Source organism: Gracilinanus agilis, chromosome 4, assembly GCF_016433145.1.
Source record: "Gracilinanus agilis isolate LMUSP501 chromosome 4, AgileGrace, whole genome shotgun sequence".
NCBI classification, from domain to species: Eukaryota; Metazoa; Chordata; class Mammalia; order Didelphimorphia; family Didelphidae; genus Gracilinanus; species Gracilinanus agilis.
Genome location: NC_058133.1, coordinates 507,223,255 through 507,234,383, shown reverse-complemented (window position 1 = coordinate 507,234,383; position 11,129 = coordinate 507,223,255). Strand labels below are relative to the sequence as shown.

Sequence of the window (11,129 nt, the reverse complement as noted above, 5' to 3'; positions counted from 1 at the left end):
GGACGCCGTTCCGCAGCCGCAGCCCACGACGCTCGGCCCAGCGGGGTGCTCCGGGGGACGCGGGACCGTCTGGCTGGGGGTGGCGGATCGGCGGCGTCATCTTGGCCGAGCCCAGTCCGGTCCCTCTCCTGATCCGGCCGCCCGGGGAGCACCGTCGGCCCAGGCCCTGCCCCTCGCAGCCCCGACCGGCCCATGACACGATGACAAAGAAAAGAAAACGAAGAGAGCAGAACCAGCCGAGCAGCCGACGATGCCATCGTCCCCGCGGGCATCCCGCGCGTCTCGGACCCGTGAGCCGTCTCTGCAGGGTGGACAGGCCGGGCGAAGGAGAAAGGAGGCGCGGCAGTCCTCGAGGGCTCCCCCGGGTGACCAGCTCCCGAATGGACGTGACGCGGGTTATGTACAAAGACTTCGCCGAGTGTCCGTGAATGCGGGCAACCACGCCCGAGAGCATCCGTGCCGGCCCGCAAGCTTCCGGGAGCGACAACCCGGGGTGAGTGTCCATCGGTCATCGGGGGCAGAAAGCAGAAAGCAGACGGCCGGCGGGCTTCGGGCCTGGCTCCGGGGAAGGCCTGAGCAAAGCCCCTCTCAAGCTGCAGCATCTCGGGGAGGTCAGCACGGCCCGGCGGAGGAGGGCAGCGCCGAGCTTCCAGACGCGGGATTTTTGCTTTAGATACCAAAACTACAAAAACCAGTTTTTAGAAACTGCTTTGCCAAAACAACCCCCCACCCCACCCCACGCCCCCATTTCAAATCAAAAGCCAAACCAAATACTGTCAAGAGTGTTCATCACCCTTCTAAAAGAAAAGCCATCCAAGCAGAGCCTGGGGACGGGAGGAGGACCAGAGGCGGCGGAGCCGAAAGGCAGGAGCTCCGGGGGAAGAGTCGAGGGCCGGAGTGGAGAAGCGGCCGATGTTGCCCCGATCGTGGCTCCTTTTTCTCAACCAAGAGAAATTGGGGAGTCTTCGTGGTGGGGGGAGTCTTGCGTCTCAGGCCTCCGGGGCTGTGGGGTTCCGCTTCTCTGACTCCGAACTCCTCGGGGGAGCCCGGATGGTTTTCGGTCAGTAGAATTTCTTTTCAATTCACTATTTGTGCAAATTAGAGCGATCTGAATGGAACATGAAGATGACGAAGAGTCTCTACGGAGGCAAAGCGATTGTCTCGGCGGCGTTCTCCGACCCAGGCTCTCCCCGAGGTCCTGCTGGGTGCACACCCGCCCGGAGGTGCCCGGCAGGAGCGGGAACTCCCCCGGCGTCCTCTTCCCCGGCCTCTCTAGGGGGGCGGCGGAGGTTCCGGCCGCCCTGGGAGTCCTCCTCCTGCTTCCATTTCCCTGGCCAGGATCCTTCGAGAGGGCCCATCCAGGCCAAGGCCCCCAGAACACTCGGGGGCAAGCTTTGGGAATGGCGAAAAACAAAAAACAACCCCCCCACCCCAACAACCAATAACAATAATCATCAAAGAAAATCACTGCCTTCATTTGCCTGAATGGGAACCGCTAAAGCTAGCACGAGAGCGGCCGACTGGGCCCCTCAGTAAGCGAAGCCTTCGGCGTAGGGGAGGCCGGTGCAGCGATCCATGTCGAGGAGGTAGGCGGGGTTGTCCTCGAAGTGGCTCAGGGGTAAAGTCTCCTCCTCGTTCAGGGGGCAGTCGGACTCGGCCTTCAAGAAGGGGCGCTGATTGTCTGGAAAGGCCATGGAGAAGAGAGCGTCCGGATCGCAGACGAATTTGTAGACGTACCGCTCCCCGGCCACCTGAGGGAAGAAACACACGGTCTGTGCAGGAAGGGGAGCTGGCCAGGGGCCGGGCCGGGGGGCATCTCTCTGGGGGCCACCAGGGAGAGGGCGGCAACCCCACTACTGTGGCAAGCCAAGTCTGAGAATACTTTTCTCAGGAGCAAATGCCCCCCTCCCCAACTAAGGTGTCGGCCTTGGCTGCACTTCGGACCAAAGGGGAAGAATGTGAACCTCTTAACTGCTGGTCTGCTTTTCAATAAGGCTGCAATACTTTTCAACAAGAAATCACAAGGATCACAAAAGGGGTCAAAAGAGGAGTCTCGGATTTTTATCTATTCTCTTATTGGCTTCCCACCTATTTCCCCCTTTTCTTTAAATTAAAATGATTTATTACATAGGAAAACTTTTAATAATGAAAGGAGTCACCAATTAGTCATAATCATCAGCGATAGCTAGATCTGATAGGATTTACAGATCAAACTTTATTTATGGCTCTCTACATACTACTTCTCGCTTTCCGCTCCTTTCTGCACCTCTTTTTCCTTCCATTGTCTGCCCTTTGAGGACTGGTTCACCCATACCTGCTGGCAGGGGCTGTGAAACTTATTTTGTTCTACCGGCCACCGAAGAACGTGCCAGCGTCCAACCTTACAGAGTCCAACTGATGCCGTCCCCCTTTCCAGAAGGGAGGGGACCCGGGCTTCAGAGTATGGATTTAAGATTCTGAAATGCTATGAATCTCCACATCAGAATATCTACGCTCAGTATCAATAGAGGCATCTTCCAAGGCAAGAGAGAAATGAGGGCATGATCCCGGTTTGTGGTTTACCATGCCATAACTTCCCTACACTCACGTTAGACAATGGAGACATGACCATAAAGACTTCTAAAGGGGGCAGCTGGGTAGCTCAGAGGGTTGAGAGTCAGGCCTAGAGATGGGAGGTCCTGGGTTCAAACCTGCCCTCGGACACTTCCCAGCTGTGTGACCCTGGGCAAGTCACTTGACCCTGACCACTCTTCTGCCTTGGAGCCAATATACAGTATTGACTCCAAGATGGAAAGTGAGGGTTTAAAAAAAAAAAAAAGACTTCTGAGTAGGAGGTAAGAGGAGCAGCACCCCAAACTGCTTGTTATTCTGGATCAAGTCCTTGGGTTCTCTCCCCTCCACTCTCTTCTGCTCCCTACTGCTCAGCATTTCCAGGAGGTACGGATTGATTTCTGACTTGGTGGGAAGCTCAGACAAGACTCGGTATGACGAGGGAGGCTAAAACCACAAAAGGAGCATTTTCTGTCATCTACTCTTACGGCATGCATCCTGGAGGAAGGACGCTGGCTGGACGTTGCGACTCCCCATCGAGCGGAGTCCCAGCCAAAGCTGCTCGCCTCGCTGGCTCTAAGGAAGTCTACGACTGGGGAAACAGCTTTGCGGCACGACCCTCGGCCCAGGAGGTCTGCTTGTTACGGTCACTGGCCCGAAGCGAAGCTCCGATCTCACTCGGATCCCTTCAGTGGCTCCTAATGCTCACAGTAAAGCGCCACGACCCCGCTCTAAAAGATGGCGGCTCCCATCTGTGGCGTGGCCAGCTTGCCCAGGGCTCTGGGGCATGAGCCGGGCCACAGAACTGCAGCGTAGGGGCACGGCATCTGTGATGGGTTCTCTCTCTCCTAAGATCTTTATCAACTCTTTTAGCTAAGAAAATCTTAAGGAAGGAGAGCCACGTACTAATGTGCTTTGATTAGTACTCATCGTCCTGTTCTGACGCAGACCCTCTGGATAAAAAGGCTCGCATTGGGGGGTACGCCGACTTTTAGGGTTTATCTTCCCTTGGGGAGTTCCTATTTACTCTGGGCCACATGACACAGGGCATCCACTCATCACAAATTGATTTCATTAACAGAGATGGAGAGTTTTCTTAGACAAGGCAGGGATCTATACACGGGCACGGCTCCTCTCTCTTTACCCCACCTGTCTCCTGATGGCCAGGGCTTGGCTGCTCCTCCATCATTACTGCAGGGGAGGCAGAAGGGCAATGAGTGGCCTCTGTGAGTGTCTCAACCATCAGACCTGATGGGAGGACTAACGAGTTTGGGCAGAGAAGCAGAGACCCCCGAGAAGGGATCGTTCTTCTTCCTACAGGCTCCATGACTTGTTCTCAAGACGAAATCTCTACGGGGGTAGGAATTGGACCTGTGATTCCACACTGGTCTGGCAAACTTCCTGCTGAGGAGGCTCCTCTTACCAGTGCAGGTTGGCACCTTTGTTACACAACTTATAGGGCCCTCACCATACATGTGAAAGGTGGCAGTGGGGTAGAGGAGGAAGAACCAGGGACCTGCCTTCAAATGCCGTCCATGGCATGATGCTCAGACTGGGGCACTCGGGGCACGTCAGCTAAGCTCTCAGCAGCATGGTGTGGATACTAAGCTATCCATCCACCTTCTCTGCCTGAAGAGTAACACTGAACATCAGGATTTTGGAATTGCCTGGCCTCAAGGAGCAACCCGATAATAGAACAGCTGCTCACTTCTTGTCACTCTCTTCTGCTTCTGACCTGATTTGGGGTTTTTAAATAAATAAATTCTCACTCGTTGTCAGACCATTCAGGGAATCTCGCTGGTTCCTTCAACACTTGTTCCATGCTAAGTTAGCTTTAAATAGCCTTTCGGTTGCTGTGTATTTTCCTTTAAGAAATCTGGCCACAGCCAAGGGAACTATGGCCAAGCAGGTATTGCCACATCACAGAAATCATCTCAATTCTAATCTCTAACATGTCAGGAAGGTATTGGATTTCCCAGTTTATCTGAGTCTTCCTGGTTCATTCCTGCCTGGCCCTTGGTTTACCAATGGCTATTTTCTCACAGATTTGAGTACAAAATCTTCCTAAACTCTTCTGTGTGATTTCTTCCTTCTTTTCTGAATCACTGAGGCAATGCTCCCTCTCTCGTGAGCTCTCGTTCTGGCTGTTCCAAGCAGCCCATCTTGGAGGTCAGTTTTCACTGAGCCCCTTCTTCCCCCCATAAGCCTCTGGACTTTCACAGTCCGAGCACCAGCAGGTCCCTACCTTCTGCATGATGCCCTTTTCATAGTAATAGCGCAGAGAGCGGCTAAGCTTGTCATAGTTCATGGCTGGTCGGTTCTTTTGGATGCCCCATCGTCGAGCAACCTGAAAAGAGAAGAAAGCAGAGTGTGATGGATGCCGAACCATCCACTGCAGAGCTGGCCCTGGGCATTTGGTGCTTGCTCGGTGACACGCTTCCCTGACGAGGAAACCAAAGGGCTGAGTGTGCAATCCACAGGTTGAGCACGAGGAAAAATGGGTCCAGGCCCTTTAAGACTGCAGCGGGCTCAGCTGACATCTCAGCGGAAGCCGACACACTCCTGTTCTTCCATGTATGAATTATTGACCAATGCCCAGAGCCCATTAGCATGTTGCTGTTAAGTGCTGTGGTTTCTGTAGCAGTCAATAAGGAATAATTAGAATGGTCATCCCTGAAACATTAGAAACACACTAGTGAGTTGCTAATGGGCTAAGAGAACAAAAGTTCAATTCTAATAAGATTGGAGAGGGGTTGGAAGACATTTACTTATTGCAGCTCCCACAGAGAAGAGGAATCAGATGGTTTGAGCCTGCTGCCGTCCAATCCCACGCTCCCAGGGGACTTTCAGAATGGCCCCGAAAGCTTGGAGCACCATTATCCAGCTAATGAAAAATTAACAGGGCTTCCCAAACAGTGCTGAAGTGCATTAAATCCCACCCAGTCCACCTGAGGCACAATGATGGAAAGAGGCCTGAGCATGCCAACTGAATCAAACGGCCAGGAAGTATGTTCAACAGCCTTGATGCATTAGCAGGCCGAGCCATTTCTTATCTCCGGCATCCTGGGACACACGGATAGGCACTGAAACCCCCTCGCCATTCAGCATTCTGGCTTTTTCTTAAAAGGATCCCCCCTTAGAGTTCTGGAGAATAAACCAGACCCCAAACATCCCTGGGCAGAGCTCTTCAAGTTAGTCCAGGCAGGAGTTATCACTTTCTTCGGTACATTTTGGAAACATTTTCCACACAAAGTAATTGTGGACTGACGGGTGGAAACCTTTGTTGCTTTTGAAAACTCCGTGTTTGATAAGCAGTAGCAGCCAGGAAGATCACCAGACGCAATCAAGCCCTTATGCTCTATTCTGAGCCTTTAAATTCTCAGGGAAAGAAGCTTGCTGACTGGATTGAGAATGACCTGTTTGCAGAAAGATGCCTGAAGAATCTACACTGCATCAAGAGATCCAGAATGAACTTTGGGGTACACTTGATTGAACTGATGGGGTTTGAACAGTTACTCTGAATGGGCCTGCCCCCAACTGGTTTTTGTCAATGTACCTAGCAAAACATTGGTTTTGTGTTCTCTCTCTTCCATTCCCCTCTTATCTCTATTAGTTAGAAGACCTTTGTGGGTACAAGAGGATTATGTTAAGTGATCACTTGGGGTGACTAGGCACCCAAGAATCATCAGGGGGGATTGTGTAAATGGAATCAGCTCCCCCTCATTCATCGTTTAGACTCTAGCCATCAGAAACAATGTCACCCCACCCAACTTAGAATTAAGTGGGGAGGGGGAGGTCGGTTACCCACACGTGACAATAAGTAACAAATCAAAAACAAGGGACGGCCCTTTGGGCCGTCCAAAACAGTTTTGAGGCTGCCATTTGTCCACGTGAAATTGGAGGTGGATGCAGGAAGTGACGAAAGATGCTACCTTTTAAAGATGAAGGTAACTTCCTGTAGAGGCAGTGGGCGCTTTGAGGTTGGTGTAGAAGGATCTCTGGTGAGACCTCAGACAGCTTCTCTCTGAATTGTCCTGTGGGTAAGTCAGGCTGACTCTCTCTCTCCTCCCTTGGCGTTTCTGGAGGCTCTAGCCTCAGGGAGGCCTCTCTTGCCTCTAATTGTAAAAGGCCTTGTGGCTAGAAGCCTTGTTTAATTCACCTCTGTGCCCCTCTGCTGGGCCTCTAAATTCTTACCTGGTCTGGACCTCTGGTCCGGGCCAGAGTTTCTCTCTCTCAATTTCCCTACCTTCAACCTTCCTAATTGTAAATAAACTTCCATAAAAGTCATCATGACTTGGGTCTATTTTTCATTTGAAATCATGTAAATCCGATTTCTGGCGACCACACCTTCAATATCTATTTTCCCCTCTTACAGCTGTGAATAGCTCTAAGGCTCAGTGCTGGGGGGGGGGGGGAGGGGTTTCGGGTGGGACAAAGACAAAACCAAAACAATCCTTGGCCTCCAGACACCTGCATTCTCCTGGGGAGGAGAGAAGAAATCAGGTTTGTTAGCGGCAATTTCTCCATTTCTCGTCAGAAATGAAAACGAACTGTTAATAGCTCATTGGAAATAACTCAATGGCTAAGAAAAATGTCCATCAAGACACTCATTTGGTGCCCACATCTCCATCATGTTGGGATCAAAGTTCAAATGGAACATGTCTTCCATCTTGAATTTGCATTGTGATTAATTTATTTTTCAGATATGGAAGAGGGGAGGGCACCAAACAGATACGGCCATGAAGGCCCTGTCCAAGGTGCTGGGGCCAGAGATTCGCCCCCCCACACACACCTTCCACCTTAGAATCAATATTAAGTATCACTTCAAAGACAGAAGAGCGGGAAGGGCTAAGCAATGGGGATTCATGGGGACTTGTCCAGGGTCACACAGCTAGGAAGTCTAAAGCCAGATTTGAATCCAGGATCTTCCGCGCCCTGACCTGGCTCTCTATCCACTAAGCCACCTATAGCGTCTCTCACAGAGATCTGAATGACATTTTCAGAGTTCACAGAAGCAATTTAATTTTTACTGAAGAAAAAGCCCCCCCTCTAATTTTGGCTCTAATCACCCACCACGCCCTGTGTTGTCCATCTCTGGTATGAATTTAGCACAAAGGTCAAATGGTCAAATGGTTTTAAAAAATAGAAAAAACTCAAATACTCTAGAAAAAGTACCTTCCTTTCATGAATGGCTCCACAAGCCAATTAGCATGGGGCCTGCACCAGTGTTGCACTATCCTCCTTCCCGCCATCTCACCCAGGGGATCCTGCTCACTCTCCATCAGACTTCTGTGAGGCCTCATCCCTCACCAGCTTGTTGACCATCGGATCTGCTCTCTACAAGCCTCGTCACACATCCTTCAGATGATCATGCCTACACAAGCGTCTTATGCTCGTCTGCTTGTGCCCACCACGTGTCTCCGCCCAGGCCACACCAGCGTCCTTGGGGGGCTGGCCACTAGGAGATGGCTTCTTTGGTCAAGGCAACCCAGGGAGAAGAGAAGATACAAATAAAAAAATCCCAAACCACAGGGCAGAGGAACAGTAAGTCCGGCAGGCAGCTCTCCCTTTCCCCTCCTGCTGTACGTTTTGGTGGACGCGCCGGACCACACTGGAGGGTGATAGCCAGGCCCGGCTCCAGCCCCCAGGATGCTGGGAAGGGGAAAGGCAATCCCAGGCTCTCAGCACAACCTGCAGCCCAGGCCGAGCTCTCCCTGGCACTCCTCACGTGTGGATGCCCTCATCTCCGGCAGCCAGTCACTACAGTGACGAGTCCTTGCTCGGCACCCACTCCAGAGCTCCTTGTTCCTCGGTGCTGCCTGGCATCACAGCACATCAGACACAACAAGCAGGCAGCAATGCCGGGGGAGCCGGTGCCTGTGACCAGCCCCCTGGCAGAAGCTAGAGGCCTGGACTTGGGTCTCGGCAGACTCTGGGCCTCGAGACCCTCCTCTGTCAAACAAAAGCTCAGCCTCTCCAGGTCGCCCATGGGTCTGTCCTCTTTAAGAAGATGGCAGTGGGAGGAAGACCGCTTTTAAACATCCCGGTGGCGCCCAGCCCAGGGGAGCGGGAAGGCCACGAGCAGACAGGGCAGCACCACTGGGTGACCTTGGCCAAGTCACTGAACCTGGGTTTCCTCCCCTTGAAAATGGGGGGTTGGATGAGGGGGTCTCTGAGGTCCTTCCGGCTCTGCGAATGGCGCCAGAGATCTGCCTCGTGTCCACCCCCACACCCCGAGGCATTATGCAGACTCACAGCTAGAATGGCTCCAGATTAAGGCAGAGTCTGTCCTGATTGAGGGGGGCCAGGCTGGAGGTATCAAAAGACATCTGATTAGGGGAACTGCCAGGACGCAGTTTTCAAACGGCCATTTCTCTGCAGTGTCATGGAGATGGTGGCTCATCACTCAGCTCCGCAGCTGCCTCCAATTACGTCCCGACGGCTTTTTCTTTGGCTTCATCCTTCAGACTCCTCCTGGGATGCCTCCATGCAGTCACCCCAAGGTGTTCTTTCCAGCACCCAGCAGGTTCTGGGACTTTGCAGCATTTGGGGTTCCTACCCCAAAGGACATGGAGATTTTATCAAGAAATCTTTCAGAGGGAGAGAGAGCCAGGTCTTGGGTTCAAATCTGACCTCAGACATGGTCTAGCTGTGTGACCCTGGGCAAGTCACTATGCCTAGCCCTCGCTGCTCTTCTGCTTTTCATACAGTCTCAGGAGGTCAAAGAAGTCAATAATGGAAGCGAATCTGGACATGGATGAATGGGAAAAGGACGCTGGGAGGCCTCGCTGAGTTGGGGGTCGGTGGAAGCAGCCTCTAAGCTCTGGAGCTCCGGGGGGCCTGCCCTGTGCACACCGCACGGACTCGGACCTCTGTACTGGCTCAGGTTGCCCCGAGAGGCCATCCCTCCCCCCGTCCTGGCATGTGATCCTGTGTAGATGACGATCCGTTTCTCTATTAAATTAGAATCTGGGCCCACCTTTTGGCACCTGTCCGCTCTCCATTCTCCTTCCTGACCGGTGGTGGGACGGCCCAGCAGGCTCCTTCATCAGGAGACGGAGGGTCAGAGCCCAGTTCTTCTGCGGAGGTGCAGTCTGTGCGTAAGGGCCGTCCGTAGGACAAAGAGAGGCCGAACAGGAGGCCCCAGGCTCTCCCCACGCCATCCACGAAGCCCACTCAGCTGGGTCTACAAGTGAGGGCCCTGCCTGGAATCTGGATCTCTCTTCACCAGAACCGTAGTCCATTCTGGGTAATGACCCCGGAACTCGCATCCTCATCCCTCCGGCTCCCGGGCTGGCCTGGATCTTGATGCAGACAGAAGGACGCTCTCTGCCATGATAACGAGACTAGGAGAACCAAGGCGTCCCTCTGCTTTCTGAGGTCTCTAACCAGGACTCATTTCAGGTCCCAAGAACCCACTTTCCCATGTGAAAAGGAAATCTTTATTCTCTTTGTCTGTTTTGAGTTAATCAACCCAAAACCTAAACACCCCTACTTCACACCTAGTAAGGGGGTTCACAAACCACTTACTTGGAGAGCGCCACCTTTTTAACTTAATCAGTCAGAAACTTGTGAATCCTTTGACAAGAGTTTATCCCCCAGAGGATGAGAGGTGGCAAACCCAGAGGTGACTGCCCTGCCCCTGGCCAGCGCCACACAAATTGAGAGACTGCAATTGGTTCTCGTAAAGTGGAGGAAGGGACAGGAAGGGATGTGGGAAAAGGCCTACAAAAAGTCCTGAACTTCCTGACCGAGGCTCTTCGGCTTGGAGCTTCGGCTGGTCACTTCCCTCTTGGAGGTGGCCTGGGCTTTCGGGACTGCTCCTTTGATCTTTGGCTTGGATCCTCTCCTGGTGAGTCGGCTCAGCCTGGGCCTTTGGCTCTTGGACTGCTCCTGGATCTTCTCCTTTGGAGTCCATCTTCGGTGAGTCAGTAGCTGGCCTTCCTTTCCTGGCTTCTGGAGAGATTAGTTCCAGAGAAGCCTCCCCTCTTGGAGGAGGCGCATGAGTGGAACACCAGATCCTCTGGTCGAGAGTTAACAAGCCCTGCTGGGCTGAGCCGGGCACCGAAGCAACATTTAGTGTGATGGGCTAGACATCATCTTACATTTCTCTACTTTGACTCTTTCTACCTCTTTTGTAAATAAAGCTAAAAAAGTCATTTTAGCTTGAGCTATAATATTTTTAAATCAGCAATTGCAATATTAGTTTAGAATTCTCTTATATTTAGTCAAACCCTTAATTAAATTCCTTTCGCCCATCTCTTACAATTATGGACCAAACAGGATTCAAACTCCCTGGTCCATCCAATGGACATGACTGGGAGTCGTCCCTCTATTGTCTTGGGCTCATTTCCTATTGCTCTCCAGTGTGTGCTCTATACAACGCAGAGACAGTCCCCCACCATGTCTAAGGCCTTTGGCCAGGCCATCCCTTCACCAGAATGTCCTTCTTTGACATTCCTTCTTAGACAGCTGAGTCCAATCCTAAAAGCCAAACTCATACACCACCTCTTATATGAAGCCTTCCCTGAACCCCAACAGTAACGGCATCCCCCTTGTACCTCATTAATGAAGCTGTG

At 52.3% G+C, this 11,129-nt stretch overlaps 1 protein-coding gene across 1 annotated transcript in view; it reads right to left on the bottom strand.

Moving 5' to 3' along the window:
* Positions 1-817: 817 nt before the first annotated feature.
* Positions 818-11,129, bottom strand: part of ETV5 (ETS variant transcription factor 5) — a 35,331-nt gene continuing 25,019 nt past the window's right edge. Inside the window, exons 5-6 of the mRNA XM_044676488.1 lie at positions 4,796-4,897; positions 818-1,751 (exon numbers count right to left, since the gene is read on the bottom strand). Coding sequence (XP_044532423.1) covers positions 1,530-1,751; positions 4,796-4,897 — 324 coding nt within the window. The 3' untranslated portion in view covers positions 818-1,529. The remainder of the gene's footprint in view (positions 1,752-4,795; positions 4,898-11,129) is intronic.